The 15,149-nt window shown below is 39.7% G+C and overlaps 1 protein-coding gene across 9 annotated transcripts in view; it reads left to right on the top strand.

The window, feature by feature from the left end:
• Positions 1-15,149, top strand: part of SVIL (supervillin) — an 80,930-nt gene that overhangs the window by 47,148 nt on the left and 18,633 nt on the right. For all 9 annotated transcript variants that reach the window (XM_037510500.2, XM_054695041.1, XM_037510503.2 and 6 more), the window contains 12 exons: positions 293-440; positions 3,507-3,596; positions 3,687-3,773; positions 5,096-5,273; positions 6,348-6,520; positions 8,242-8,397; positions 9,435-9,571; positions 10,138-10,285; positions 10,384-10,529; positions 11,228-11,403; positions 13,958-14,102; positions 14,394-14,670. In XM_037510500.2, coding sequence (XP_037366397.1) covers positions 293-440; positions 3,507-3,596; positions 3,687-3,773; positions 5,096-5,273; positions 6,348-6,520; positions 8,242-8,397; positions 9,435-9,571; positions 10,138-10,285; positions 10,384-10,529; positions 11,228-11,403; positions 13,958-14,102; positions 14,394-14,670 — 1,861 coding nt within the window. The remainder of the gene's footprint in view (positions 1-292; positions 441-3,506; positions 3,597-3,686; positions 3,774-5,095; positions 5,274-6,347; positions 6,521-8,241; positions 8,398-9,434; positions 9,572-10,137; positions 10,286-10,383; positions 10,530-11,227; positions 11,404-13,957; positions 14,103-14,393; positions 14,671-15,149) is intronic.

The raw sequence follows: 15,149 nt of genomic DNA, 5'->3' as shown, positions 1-15,149 counted from the left end.
GCTGTAAAGACAGCCTATATTCTTTGTTTACATTTACAAAGTGTCATTTTGGTGTCTCAGTCTTCCAAACAAATAAGGGAAGAAAAACCAAAGTCTTAGTTTCAAGTTTCATTTTTACTGATGGTGATCTCTGACACAAGCTGGAAATAAGGAATCCAAACCATTTCAGACAGAAAAGTTGTGGACTATGTAATACTCCTCTGCCTGCTTTTCAATTCATAAAATTCTGTAGGTTGAAATTCACACCTCTATCATTTTTCTCTCTTCTCCTTTGTGCATTTTATATAAACAGCGGGTGACAGAAAGCAGAGAAAGCCAAATGACTATTGAGGAGAGGAAGCACCTCATTACCGTGAGAGAAGAAGCCTGGAAAACAAAGGGCAAAGGGGCAGCCAATGACTCCACTCAGTTTACAGTGGCTGGCAGAATGGTGAAGAAAGGTGCGTGTGTAGGTGTGTGGGGGTGTGGGGCTGCCACACAGTCACCCATGGAGGGGGTGTGGCATGTGACAACTTGATTTAAACAATCAGGCCTGAGACCTTTTTCAGTTTTACTGAAGTTGTATAAACATTTTTAGGGTTGATTTTGTGACATGTTCTTACTGAAAACCTTTTCTTCAAAAAATAATGTCATCTTAAATGTAAGGACCATAATTCAATTAGTGACATTTCAAAACTTAGCCATTTGAAAAATCAGCAGAGGTTTCAAAACCAATTGTGAATCTGCTAGCAAATCTTAGTCGTTTCCCATAATCACTTTTGTGTTATTTCCATTTTCTTACCATCTGGCAATCAGGTAAGCCAAATAAGTCTCAATGAGGGAGTTTATCTGTTCTCTCTTTTAGGGTAATTCCTAGATCTCTTTCCAGTAAACCAGAGTTGTCTGGTTTACAGATCCTAATTTCCAGATATATTTTAATGGACGTCTGAGAGATGTATCCAATTCCTCTGTGGGATTTCCCTGCAGATGGTCATTTCTTTGCGGCTAAGCTCTTGAAACTAATTGAAACCTGCCTCCAAAGATTTGCAAAATAGGCTGACATAACACATGGTCAGGAAAATCATCAGAGAACTTTCAGACTCCCTATCCTGTAGTAAATGGTTTATGTTTGGGTCTTTTGCTACCTAGCTGCATGTATCTTCATCTCTGTTATTTAAAACCAGATTTCCTAATTTAGCAATAAAAGTTTTTACGCTCACGTACAGTTAACTCACATTGTCATCAGATCCTAAGTTTGTTAACTTTTTCTCAAAACCTTTCAGGAGCCTTGTTCATGAATAATGGAACTCATAGTAGGCTCTTGCTAAACATTTGTAGGAGGAAGAAAACCCCTGAATTATGGTTAACTCAAATCTTGTAGAGAAATTCTTTCTAACAAATGTATTCTTAACTAATCTTGGAATTTTCAAATGATGGCAGAAGATAGTTTGTCTCCCAGAATGACATAGTGCTTGACTATTCATCAAATCAAAGAACTATATGATCATGTTTAAACTATTTTAACATGAGCTTCATCCCTGTGTTAACAAAAATAGGCCCTCAGATCCATATTGGTTAAGAACTCAAGCTGAAAACTTTAACCAGAACTCAAATCTTTCAGCTTATAGCCTGGATTTTTATTTTAATGACATTTTGCTTTCTTTTTTTCCCTTCCATCTTAAAACTCTAATGTACTTGTAAGTAGACCCTTGCTACCAAATCCCATTGCTCTTGTCCATAGCAATGTCAGAGGTTTGCTCTTGTTGATGTTTGGAGAACTATGTCAGAGCAGCTCCCACCCCTCAGTGGGTGAGTTTGCGTTCACATTTCCCTAAATAAATCAGGAATATTTAACATGTGCTATATCATTTGCTCAGGAAATCATTTTCTTGTACTTTTAATTTAATGAAAAACTATACTGTATTTTTCTAGTATTTATTACCACCTACTGGGTTATATGTTTCATGTGAGTCATAAACAGTTTTTGATTTGTAGCAATTTGACATTCAGTTTACACTTGCTGCAGAATAAAATACCGTCCACTACAGCCTTGGAGTCTTCTCATCTCATCAGGTCGCCCTGGTCTGCTCACAGCAGGCGTTAGTGTATTTCAGCAAGTTGCCAGAAGGCAAGCTGTGCCCTCATTTTCATTCCCTTACTCAGAAAATGCTATTCTCCCCTACCCTCATTGGGACTTTTGCCCTTTTTGATAATCCTAGATTCTATGTAAAAATGAGTATTCTAGGGTTACCCTGGAAGAAAAATACGCCTTTGAATAAGAGAAATGTCCCAAAGTTAGTAGATGACTGGCTATTACATATAGAAGTCATTGAAAATAGGTGTGGGGAGTGTTTTGGTTTAACTTTGTGTAATTTAAAATATAGCCCCATCCATTAAGAAAAAAACGCTGTCTTTAGCTGGACAATCCATGGCCCACCTCCAAGAGCTGTCTCTCATGCTGCTGCTCGAATGGGCAGCAGGGGGCGCCCTGACTATGCGGAGGCCAGGATCCTGGTTGCCTACAGAGTCAGGCTTGTTTACTAGCTTCAGAGTAAATGATCCCTGTGCTGGTGGTGTCTTCCAAAGTTTCTTAAGCATCCTTTTGAGAGGTAATGATTTACTTCACCAACCTGTGATACCAAATGTTATTCTCTTTTATCTTTCAAGAAAGTTTAGTTTCTTACTGCTATAAGCCTTTTGCAGATTTTGTAATTGAAACAATTTTTTAATTTTTTACTGGCCTCATCAAGCACAGATATGTACATATTGAGAAGCACTTCTAGAATTTCACTTAAAATTTAGGTTTTAAAGCACATTTTACTTTTTTTCCTTACAATCTTTATCTATAATACATACCACTTTCAATTCAAGGGAAAGGAACAGAACCTTTTTGTCATTCATTTTTCTTTGTATGTGATAAGGATTTCAAGGATTTCTTTTTTTTTTTGTGATAAGGATTTCTACAATATCCACGTGTTCTTTGAGGGATGCTTACCATGGCAGTGTCACTTAAGGTTTCATATTTATTACAAACAAAAAGAGTATTAGCACCTCATTTTGTTCTTGTAAATGCACAAATTAATTCCTCCCTCAGCCTGGAGGAACACTCCAGTGCTGGGACCACCTGCCAGCAAGTGTGGTCTAATATGTTCTCTATGTCCTCTGTGGGAGATGGTGCAACTATGCTTTCTTTTCCAGCACCACTCCAAAGGGCCTTCAAACACACAATTCCATTTGTTCAAGTATATTCTGACTGCTTATGCTAGCTTTCATTCCACTTATATGTCATTGATGCATTTTCCCACATAGCTTCATTGTTCATTTTTGGTGAGTGTTTGTCCTTTAGAAATAATAAAATCCCCTCTACAGTTGTCCTACCTGGTCATGGTACCTGCCAAATGCATATATTTGTGTACACATATATGTGTGTATAAATTCCATAAACTGTAAAATCTACATTAGGAGATCCATCAGTGATTCAAGAAGTAATCCTGAAATGCTAACTAGCTCCTTTGTTTGTAATACAGGTTTGGCATCCCCTACAGCGATAACCCCTGTGTCATCCCCTTTTTGCAGCAAAACAAGAGGCACAACACCAGTTTCCAAACCCACGGAAGGTATGTCACCCAGGGACCAGTATGCCAGAGGAACCATAACCAGAAGAACCCTCAGTGTCAGTCCCTCATTGATGGTTTCTCTTTTCCTAGATATTGAAGCAAGACCAGACATGCAGTTAGAGTCAGACTTGAAGTTGGACAGACTGGAAACCTTCCTAAAAAGGCTGAATAATAAAGGTATGTCCCAGAAGCTAGGGGAAGCTTTGGTTTCCATCCTGGTAACATAAATTGTAATCCATGTAAGTAGCTGAGGAAACCTTAAAATTACCTGCTTCTCTCTCAAAATCTGAATCCCAGTTGTGATTACTCAATTATTTTTTCTCCTCAACTCAATTGTCTTCTTTCTTTTTGACTTCAATTCATACTATATAAGGGTTATCTTTATCGTCATCTCTATAAAAATAATGTTGTTGGTCATGGCTGGTTAGATTGCCAAACTGTCATTCACTTGACAACATACTAATGTGGGTACCCCCCATTAACATTTGTCTTTGTATCTAAACAATTAGATGCCATCCAGTCACGATGGTTCACTCAGTCATTTTTTTTTTAACCCTGAAAGCAGATTATTATACAAAATTAACATGATCTTGGATCTGATGAACTTCAAATCTTTTTTTTTGTCAGTTTCCAATAAGGTAGAAGCTAATATTAGATCTTATAATCACAAGTGACTTTTAAAAGAAAATTCTGGTAAACAGACATTGGAATAAATACTCCAATAAAAAGTCAATGAGATGTATAAGAGAATAATATGCAGAAGTAGCCTCATCAATTAATAAGGATGTTCAGTACTTAAAGCATCAAATAATAAGTGTCTGAAGTTCCAACTATTAGACTATTGACATAACCCTCAAATAGTTTGAAAGTAATACAAGTAAACCTGTTAGACCATAAATATAAAAGTAAACTGGCAAGAAAAGGAATAGAAACAGTTTAAAGTGATTGCACATGTGTAATATGTGGGCAATCTAGCTCAAAGGTCAGAAAACTAATCCAGCTCTGCTCTTGCTTTCATAAGTAAAGTTTTATTGGAACACAGTCATGCCCATTTGTTAATGTTTTATCAGTTAATATTTTTCACCACAACAGTAGTGTTGAGTAGTTGCAACACAGGCCAGATACCTCCAATGCAAAAGCTAAAATATTTACTATATGGCTCTTTGCATAAAAATTTTGCAAATCCCTGATCTTGAATGAGACTGAGGCTAGCTCTGCTTCCAGTAGAAAGAGGAACAGGTCAGAAATGCTCAGTGGGCTTGTGTGCAGCCAGCAGAGGCTCCCTCTCCCCCATCATGTCGTGACACAAGCATTTTTCAGCTGGTAAAACCTTTCACGAGATGACGAAGTCTAGGAAGTATACACAGAATCCTGGAGGTCACTGTTATGTTTACTCCTGGAACTTACTGGGAAAAATAATTTTTAAAATATTAAAAGCTATAGTTGGAGTAATCTTTTTATACAGATCTAATGCTATTTATTTGCTTATTTGTTGATAGTTGGTGGGATGCAAGAAACCATACTCACTGTTACTGGTAAATCTGTAAAAGAGGTGATGAAGTTGGACGATGATGAAACCTTTGCCAAATTTTACCGCAGCGTGGATTATACTATGCCACGGAGTCCAGTGGACCTAGATGAGGACTTTGATGTCATTTTCGATCCTTATGCACCCAAGTAAGTTACTCTATTTCCATTTTTCACCTTCTGAAAAGGGATTCCTCCATTGACCTCCACACAGTACTTTCCTGAGGATCTTCTCTCGCTGTATAGTCATCATAAATTTTTCCTTAAACTGCACCTAATACATTTTTTTTTGCATATTTCAATTTATTTTTTTTTTCAATTTGCTACCTTAAAAAAAAGAAAACCTTGACATTTTCTACCTTTAACATTTTGGTATTTGCACTGGTGGTTATGAACCATTTTTGGTCTTCTCTCCACTCAGATGTCATAGCTTCAATCAGGTATATAATTGAAACATACCTTTGTATGTTTACACACACACAGGTCAATAGTATTACACAGAGAGGACTATGTGGCAGGGAGATATGCAGTTAGCAGTTAAGAGCAGCAGCTGGAATCTGTTTGGAGTCATGACTGGGTCTGTCCTCCTGCCCATGTCTGGTGTCTACCCCAGAGACTTGTGTGAGTGTGTGGCTGTCATAGTTGGTTTTCTGGGCCTATTTTGTTTCATTACATTCAACAAAATAGTGTTTTTATTCATAGGGGACAGTGGGTTGAGAGGAGGCTAGTTACGGCAGAGTTGTGAAAAACTACCATGTAAAAAGAAAGTTTAGTCTGGAGGGAAGAGGATTAAAGTTAAAAACTATGCCTATAAATTCTCAAAGGTTTACTATTAGCCAAAGAAGCAGACGTGGGATATTGTAGAGCGAGAAGCGAGACGTGTGCTGGTGCGATGAAGACAGGGGACAATGTCCTATGTTCAGAGCTATCCAGTGGTAGAACAAATTGCCTCATTATGTACCAGAAGCTCCCGTAGGCAGAGCTCACAGTGTGGTTTGAGTGGGATTCTGGGATTGATGCGACACTCGAACTACATGAGCTTGACTCTCCCTTCCAGCTCTAAGATTCTGTGATCCCATGTCAGTGGTGTGATGGGAGGAAGACTCCTAAGATTTATAATGAAATCAGGAAATAAACATGCAGAGCACATGGCTGTGAGAGGCCTGCAAATAAGTCAGGTGTGATGGTGCTGCAGGGTGAGACCCGCTGTGCTTGGCCCCTCAGGTTGACATCTTCTGTGGCTGAGCACAAGCGTGCCGTTAGGCCCAAGCGCCGGGTTCAGGCTTCCAAGAACCCCCTGAAATTGCTGGCAGCACGAGAAGATCTCCTTCAGGAATACACTGAGCAGAGATTAAATGTTGCCTTCATGGAATCAAAGCGGATGAAAGTAGAAAAGAGTGAGTATTTGGAGCCACTATCTATGCTTGGAAACTCGCCATTATGTGATAATTTTAATTATCTCTCTTTTCTGCCTTGCAAAGGCCAGTCAAAAGTAGTGCTCAAAAGACACTCATTAACTAAAAATGAGTCAGTTTGCACACATACATGTGTATCTACAGAAAACTAGCTGGAATTTAAAGGCTTTTCACAGAAATACTTAGAGCATGGCGCATCTCTTGGCTTGGTTAATTAAAATTATCCTGTTTACTGAGATTTTCTTTAAAATCTTAGTTTCTGGATGTTTCTGGCTTTGTAATTCAAGCCATATCTACTTATATAAGGCCCAAAACAGTAATTCTCCACTTCATTGTCTGCAAGTGCCAATCACTTGATCTATCAAGGGAAACTATCCCAAATCACTGCTGCTCCTAATCCTAGATTCTTAATATTATTAATTAATGCATAAGTGAGTGTTTTTCAAATTGTGTTTGAAAGAACTCCCAGGCTCCTCTGAGTTGCATGTGGTTGGGTAGAGTAATGAGAGTTGGGGTGTGGCATTGAGTAGGGAGTGAGGAGGTGGCATTCAGGTCCCTGCCCCACCTCCAGATTAAGCTGCTCTGCTTTTGTAGGTCCAAGAATGTGGGATTCATTGTTCTAAAAGATTGGTTTTCTTGGTGGAGAAAATGGCATGCCTGATCATGCTATTTTTAATATACTTGCTATAATTTCTTTTTAAATTTAAGCATTTTTTAATGAGGATGTTAATTAAAGTGGGTTTTCACCTTTGTATTAGTTTTCTAGTGTTTTATAATAAATTACCAAAAACTTAGCAGTTTAAAACCACTCTTTATTCTCAGTTTCTTTGTCCAGGCACAGCTTGGTAGATCCTCTACCTATCATACTCACATACCTAAAGTTTCTCATAGGAATATAATATATAACTGAAATGGTTGAGTCTTTTCTTTGTAACCAACTCACTTAGAAAGTGTACTTCAAAGTCACTATGCTGTATGAATTGTCAGGGAGTGTTGTATTTCTTCAGTGTTAGGTCCTAATCCCTGCAAAAATAATTTTCTGAATTCTTTTTAACATGTACATTTTTGAAACAATGAATTGGATAACTAAAGCTTTGTTGGCATCAATTTCAGATGCTTTTTCCCCTACCTCCACTTTTCAGTAACTCTGGGGACAGCTTTGTGATGACAAAGGCATTTAAAGTTGCTGCTCCACCCTGAAAATCCATCATCCTATTATAGTCCTGAATCTGAAAGCAAAGGATCTCAAGAAATCATCTAGTTCATCTCTGTCTTCAGGAAAAGATTACAACTAAATCATTTCTTATAGAGTATAAAGACTTTCGGCAAAATGCATCGAATAGTCTTGTCTGGGGAAATGCATTTTAAATATCTAAGCGTTGTTAGGAATATAGCAGTTCTCAGTGGAACTGCAACAGATGAATTTAGCTTCTGATTTTATAGTGAAGTAGCTCTTGTCTCTGCAGGACAAGATGTGACACATGTCAACAAGCAGTTTGTATTTCTAATACTGTGTTTAATTTTTAATACAGTGTTAAGCATTGAACTGCATAGCTAGTCAAACTTGAGTTATGTTCTCCCCCTCAGAATTAACCTAAAGAAATAGGTAGTCAATAATGAAGAATTTCTGGTTGTAAACATTGTCATCTCACCTGAACATCTTGCCCCACCCCGTGTTGTGTTTCCTTATTCAACCTGCCCAGTGTCCGCCAACTCCAACTTCTCAGAAGTTACTCTGGCAGGTTTAGCCAGTAAAGAAAACTTCAGCAATGTCAGCCTGCGGAGCGTCAACCTGACAGAACAGAATTCCAACAACAGCGCTGTGCCCTACAAGAAGCTGATGCTATTGCAGATTAAAGGTATTTAAGAGCAGTAGAAAAGAATCACACCTTGACCAGGGGCTTTAGTCTGTAAGATCAGGAGTCCTGACTACCCTTTACTTACACTAAAGGTTTTTGAGAGCTTTCTGTGTGCCAGGTGCTCCTACCTCCTTTCACATAAGCTTCGCAAAATCCCGTGAAGTAGAAAATATGCCCCCTAAGGCTTAGAGAGGTTAGGATTGTGTCTGAGGTCACAGCAACTGTTGAGTGGTGAGCTGGAAGTGAGCCTAGGTCTCTTCCCCTTCCCTGGGACCCCACCATACCACCATCATACACTCCCAGGTGCCCCTCAAGTCCTCCTAGTGGTTCTCTCCACTCAGTTCTCCTCACTGAGGTAAGCAAGACTCAGTGCTGGCCAGCAGAAGAGATGCACATTCTTAGAGATGGAATCAAGGGAAAGGAGAGACAAATGAATCCCCTCCAACACTTTACTATCTGTAGCAAGGGATGCAGCTTTAGGCTGTGAGGAGAAACTTAACTGCCTGCAAGTGGCAAATGCTTTGTTGTTTTTTTTTTTCTCATCCATCATCATCCATTAGATTCCCTCCACTTTTGCTCCCATCCCTACCCACTTTCTCTTTGTTAATCTTACTTCTTTTGTCAAAGTCCACAAGTTTATTCTTGTTTTGTTTTGTCCATTCATCTGCTTTCTTTCCTTTTATTGCACAGATAGGAGAAATTATCTGACATTGTCTTTCTCCTTCCAACTTATTTCACTTTACATAATTGCTTCCATTTCACTGCCAATGCAATACTTCACTTTTTTTTAGAGTTGAAAAGTATTCTATTGTGCATATATAACACATCTTCTTTACCTGATCACCTATCATTGTAAATCCCCATCTACACCACTCCAGGTCTTGGGAACTAATATAAGTAGACCAGGCTTTATAGGCTTGGAAGTGTGTGTAGCAGGGGTGCTCGGTTGGTGGGCGGTGGGGGTGTTGCTTCCTGCTCCTTCCTGTGGCTGAGAGTTCTCCTTCCCAGGAAGACATGACTCTTTGCCTTGTATTTAGGAAGAAGACATGTGCAGACAAGACTGGTTGAACCTCGAGCTTCTTCACTCAACAGTGGGGACTGCTTCCTGCTGCTGTCTCCCCACTATTGCTTCCTGTGGGTAGGAGAGTTTGCAAATGTCATAGAAAAGGCAAAGGTTGGTATCTGAAAATAGTTTAGTTTAGCATCTTCTTTATATGCTAATAGATGTTATTACAAAGTTTCTCAAATACTCAATGTTTCTTTCAAGAGAGAAGGAATGTGTAGTATTTATTTTCCTCAATAATGCTCTCCTTGGGTGTTGAGGTGGGACATTGTAAAAGGATTATGACCTATATCTCCAGTTTTTAAGTCCTGAGTTTAGTTTTTCTCCTGTATAAACGCACTTCAAAGTTGTTCACCCTAGGTACCTATGAAATTCTGGTGCAGGCCTATTGAATGAGAATCTCACAGGAAACAGCTCAGAGAATGGGTATTTTCTGAAAGCTTCACAAGTGATCTGCTCAATTTGAAGATAAACTGTTGCTCTAAAGAACCGATATGTCTTTACCCTTAGATTATATTTTCTTGACGTCACTGAAAATAACCAACAACCAGTGCCCTCCAGTCCCAGGGGTCACAAGATTTTCCTTTTAGTCATGCCATTTCTTGTCTTTGACTTTAACATGTGCCACCCAGCCAGGGGCTTGTCTCCCCAGGTAATTGTGTTCCTCCCTTTTTTAGGCCTCAGAACTTGCAACCTTAATTCAGACAAAGAGGGAACTTGGTTGTAGAGCTACTTATATCCAAACTATAGAAGAAGGAATTAATACACACACTCATGCAGCCAAAGACTTCTGGAAGCTTCTTGGCAGCCAAACCAATTACCAATGTAAGGCTTTACTACATTTCAGAGAATGAAAAGCCACTTCTAAACAAGCCACTTTTCAGTGTAAAATAGAATACTCTCTTATTATTCTTATCCCAAAGCTGCTGGAGACCCCAAAGAGGATGAACTGTATGAAACAGCCATAATAGAAACAAACTGCATTTACCGTCTGATGGATGACAAACTTGTTCCCGATGATGACTACTGGGGGAAAATCCCAAAGTGCTCCTTACTGCAATCAAAAGAGGTACAGTGAATGGGCCCTACACAAGGAAGCACTTTGCTCAGGGCTGCCCCATAAATGGATAGTAACCGCCCAGTAATATGAACCAGTGTTAGTACCCATCTCAGAACATTGATATTTTTTCAAAGGATATTTACTAGTGATATCAAACTTTATTGTCATCTTAAATATTAATATAGAATTCAGGGCTTCCCCGGTGGCGCAGCAGTTGAGCGCTGGGTTGCGAAGCTGCCCGCAGCCTCTGCAATGCAGGTTTGATCCCTGGCCACCGGCAAGGGGCCCACATGGCGCGCAGACCTCTCCTGCCGCCCGCTGCTCCCCTCAGCAGTGTATTTTGTCACTTTGCCTGTTCTGCAACCCGCTCTGTCTCTGGTGGATTCTCTCACCCTCCCGTGCTTCTGACTGTACCCAGTGCTTGTATAAATAAATAATTAAATCAAAAAAAAAAATCTAGCTTTCAAAAAAAAATATTAATATAGGATCCAGAATATTGTTCAAAAGAGGTTCAATGAGTCTTTGAAAGCTTTTTCTGTTTCAGGTAAAATGATATATGTATTTTTCTTTTCATATGTGTTTTTCCCTTTTTTGTATTTTTATGAGATGATCGATGTTAATTAAACTTATGGTAATCATTTCACAATATGTGTAAGTCAAGTCATTATGCTTGCAGTTAACCAGTTCTTTTTTTGCCATTTTCCCAGGTACTGGTGTTTGATTTTGGTAGTGAAGTTTATGTGTGGCATGGAAAAGAAGTAACACTGGCACAACGGAAAGTAGCATTTCAGCTGGCAAAGCACTTATGGAATGGAACCTTTGACTACGAGAATTGTGACATCAACCCACTGGATCCTGGTGAATGCAACCCGCTTATTCCCAGGTACTCAGGTGGAGGACACTGTGGAGTATGCACATTATCTCAGATCTAACCAAGGTTGTCGGCTCTGGTTCTTCCTAGGCTCTTGCCCCCATAAACCATTGTGAGCAGCACCATCAATATTCACGAAAAGAACATTTCTTTAGCTTTTACCTAACACAGAAGCAGAGTGTCTTCTGGAAGATGTTTGCGTTATATTTAATTTCCTGAAGTGAACAAATTGTTTCCCACCTGCGCCATTCCAGGTGCTGTCGTAGCAAGTGAGAACATGTAATTGTTTAAACAAATTACATGCTGATCTAAAAAGCTTCCCAGGGTCTGGAGTTTGCTATTCATATAAAGGTGCAGAAGGAATGCATTTCCTTCAAATGCCTCACCTTCCCAGTACAGCACTAGAGTGGCGGGATTTATCATTTATTTGGCAGTAGACAACCTCTATCACATTTAGAGGATGTAGGGGTGGAGGTGGGAGGAAGTATAAGGTATTGAAACCATGATTGTAATTCTAATATTTCCTGTAGTGTCCTTTTTTTTTTTAAAGTAATTTAGGCAATCCTGTATATGTACAAACACTAAACATATGAGAAAAATAATCCTTACGAGCAAAGAATTACTATTGTGGGAAAATTTGAGGGGGGTAAAGTACTTTTAAATTAGGTATGCCCTATCACATATTGGAAATAGCTGTGCCACCAAACAGCATAGAATTGCATTTTAATGTTTTCCATTAAATTAGTTTACAGATTTCAACTTTCTATCTAGTTTTAAAATCAAGTTAATGTTTAATATTAAATATTATTTCAGAAAGTTAAAGTTTATGTTACTATAGGTGAAAAGGCTTTGAATCCTTTTTATTTTTACTTTTATTTTACATTTTAAATGGACAGGTTTATTAGGAAAAGGAGAAAAGAAAAGGGAGGTACGTGCATAGTCACAGGTGGGCAGGAGAGTTGCTTAAATCCCTTTTAAACAAAGGCATATCATAAAATCAGTACTCTAGTATTTTACAGACAGAAGATAAGGCTACAAGATTATTTTATAGTAAGAGAAAAAACAGAATCGTTTAAAAAAAAAGTAAAAGCATGGTATACTACAGTAGTAAAGCATAAATCTGTATGAAGGGCAGTTTAATTTAGAAGTGACATAATCACAGATGGAAAAGTAGGTGAGTGAGCACCCAGCTCACTGATTGTCAACTTTTCTGAGATCAGAATGTTCTGAGGATGTTTAAAAAATGCATGTGCAGGCGTACACCCAGAGAGTCAGAGAGATGGTTGCAACTCCTGGGTGGAGGACGGACTTATGTGTCTGTATGCCTTGAATGCTCCCAAGAATGTGAAGGGGCAGCCAAGAATTAGCTCTCAGCCTGCTTAACAAAGGAGGGCACCCCAGAGTGCTGGTGGAAGAGGTGGAGAGAAACTATTATACTGTGCTTTATCCTTCAGCCTTCTTTCAAACAGGCAGCTTCCTTGATGTGCATTAGCTGTGCTGTCAGAAAGTATAGTCTTAACTAAAGAGGAAGTGGTGAAACAGACCAACTAAGCAACACTCATTGGTTTGATTGTATATAGGCTTCCCACCTGGTCCCAATTCACAGTCAAGGATTCATGTGGAAAAATGAGTATACCCACATTTTATCCTCAGGACTGAATCCTTTTCGCCATGGATTGCCTTAACCCAACTTTTTTTCTAAGTTATTTGTGTTACAGGCACAATCTCCAATTCTGAGATCCTAACACAGATCCTAACACAGTACCAGACCCCTGGTGGGGCTCAGCCAGTTCCTTTCTTGTGTCATGTGCTCTCTCTGCCTGCTGTCATGTCTAGTGACCTGAAAATAAATTAACAAAACTTCATGATAGGGGCCTCCCCGGTGGCGCAGCGGTTGAGTGCTGTGTTGCGAAGCTGCTCGCAGCCTCTTCGGCGCTGGTTCAATCCCCGCTGCTCCCCGGCCACCGGAGGAGGGTCCCACATGGTGCGCAGACCTCTCCTGCCGCCCGCTGCTCCCCTCAGCAGTGTACTTCGGTCCTTCTGCCTGCTCTGCTCCCCACTCTGGCTCTGGTGAATTCTCTCACCCTCCCGCACTTCTGACTGTACCCAGTGCTTGTATAAATAAATAAAAATAAATCTTTAAAAAAAAAAAACTTCATGATAGGTGAAAGTTTTTTTTATTTTAGTAATAGAGGAAGACTCTCCATCTACTGGAGAGCTTCTTGTAACGTGACTTAGAGTGATAGAGAGCTGAGGCTAAGCTCCATCTTGCCCCCGATCCTAAGTATCAGAATTTGCTGGAATGTAAGAAAAGCTAATGCTTCATGTCACATTCAGGCACATCAACTTCATGCACACAAAGTCTTGTAAGGCTTAGGGTTAAATAATAAAATACCAGTTATTTGGTTAAATGAAAACAATCCTTTCATATTATATACTACTAACATATTCTGAGGGTTTTTTTTTTTTTCCCAATAACTACATGTGTTTCAGATTCCTTTATTTTTAGCATGACTTAATCTTGGTTCTTTTTTTGTCTACTCCTCTCACCCACCCACCTCCACAGAAAAGGACAGGGGCGACCTGATTGGGCAATATTTGGGAGACTTACAGAGCACAATGAGACTATTTTGTTCAAAGAGAAATTTCTTGATTGGACCGAATTAAAGAGACCTAATGAGAAGAATGTCAGCGAATTTGCCCAGCAGAAGGTATTCCACTTAATTAAGCCTAAGTCTCAGGACTTGTTTGGGGCCCAGCAAAGGTGACCTTGAAGCTAAACGTCTTCCCAGGATTTACTAGTAGAATAGTAAACAAGTTTCCAATTGTATGCTAATTCAATGAGGTGGAAATAGCCCAGTTTGTGCTTCTAGAGGCATTGGCCCTGAGGAGGGGGGAGCTATACCTGTACCTGTCCCATTAATAGTAAAATGACATTAAGTATGATGAGAAATGGCTACAGAAGCAGAGGCAACTGAACTAACATTTGTATGTTCTTTTAGGAAGATCCTAGGGCTGAGGTCAAGCCTTATGATGTGACACGGATGGTGCCGGTGCCTCAGACGATGGCCGGCACTGTGCTAGATGGGGTGAACGTGGGCCGTGGCTACGGCCTGGTGGAAGGGGATGACCGGAGGCAGTTTGAGATTGCCAGTGTCTCTGTGGATGTCTGGCATATCCTCGAATTCGACTACAGCAGGCTCCCCAAACAGAGCATCGGGCAGTTCCACGAGGGAGATGCCTATGTGGTCAAGTGGAAGTTCATGGTGAGCACTGCAGGTTAGTGACCGTTATGTTCTCTTCAAGCTGAGACAGGCCCAGCCTGTTGGTGCTGGGTGTTGCCCTCAGCTGCATAGACACAGAGTGTCGTCTAGTCATTTGCTTTGAGAACCACGTAGTAAATCTTATGGATGAATTCCTAACAAACAACCTAGCATTGCTAATTTCTGTGATGTTTCCTGATAAAAATTAAACTTGCATGTTAATGTTTCCCTCCTGCCATCTCTCCCTCCCACATCCTGTCCACTGAGGTTTTCTAGGAAAAGTGGTGATTTGCCTTCAAATGCTATTTACCATGTGGCTATATGCTGCTTAAGGTCATTAAATGAAGCATACCAGGTTGATTTAGGACTAAAACCAAATTGTGTAGTAATGTTATAGTAAATACATGCAATGGAAGATTTATTAAAAATAGAGGAAGCTATTTCCTCGGAGAGTGAGAGCATGAACAGTGCTTTGTGGGTCTGGTAGAATAAATG

This window comes from Talpa occidentalis, unplaced genomic scaffold, assembly GCF_014898055.3.
Source record: "Talpa occidentalis isolate TD23 unplaced genomic scaffold, MPIMG_talOcc4v2.1 talOcc4.14, whole genome shotgun sequence".
Lineage (NCBI taxonomy): Eukaryota > Metazoa > Chordata > Mammalia > Eulipotyphla > Talpidae > Talpa > Talpa occidentalis.
Note: the sequence above shows the minus strand (reverse complement) of the source record. Positions and strands in the feature narration are given on the sequence as shown.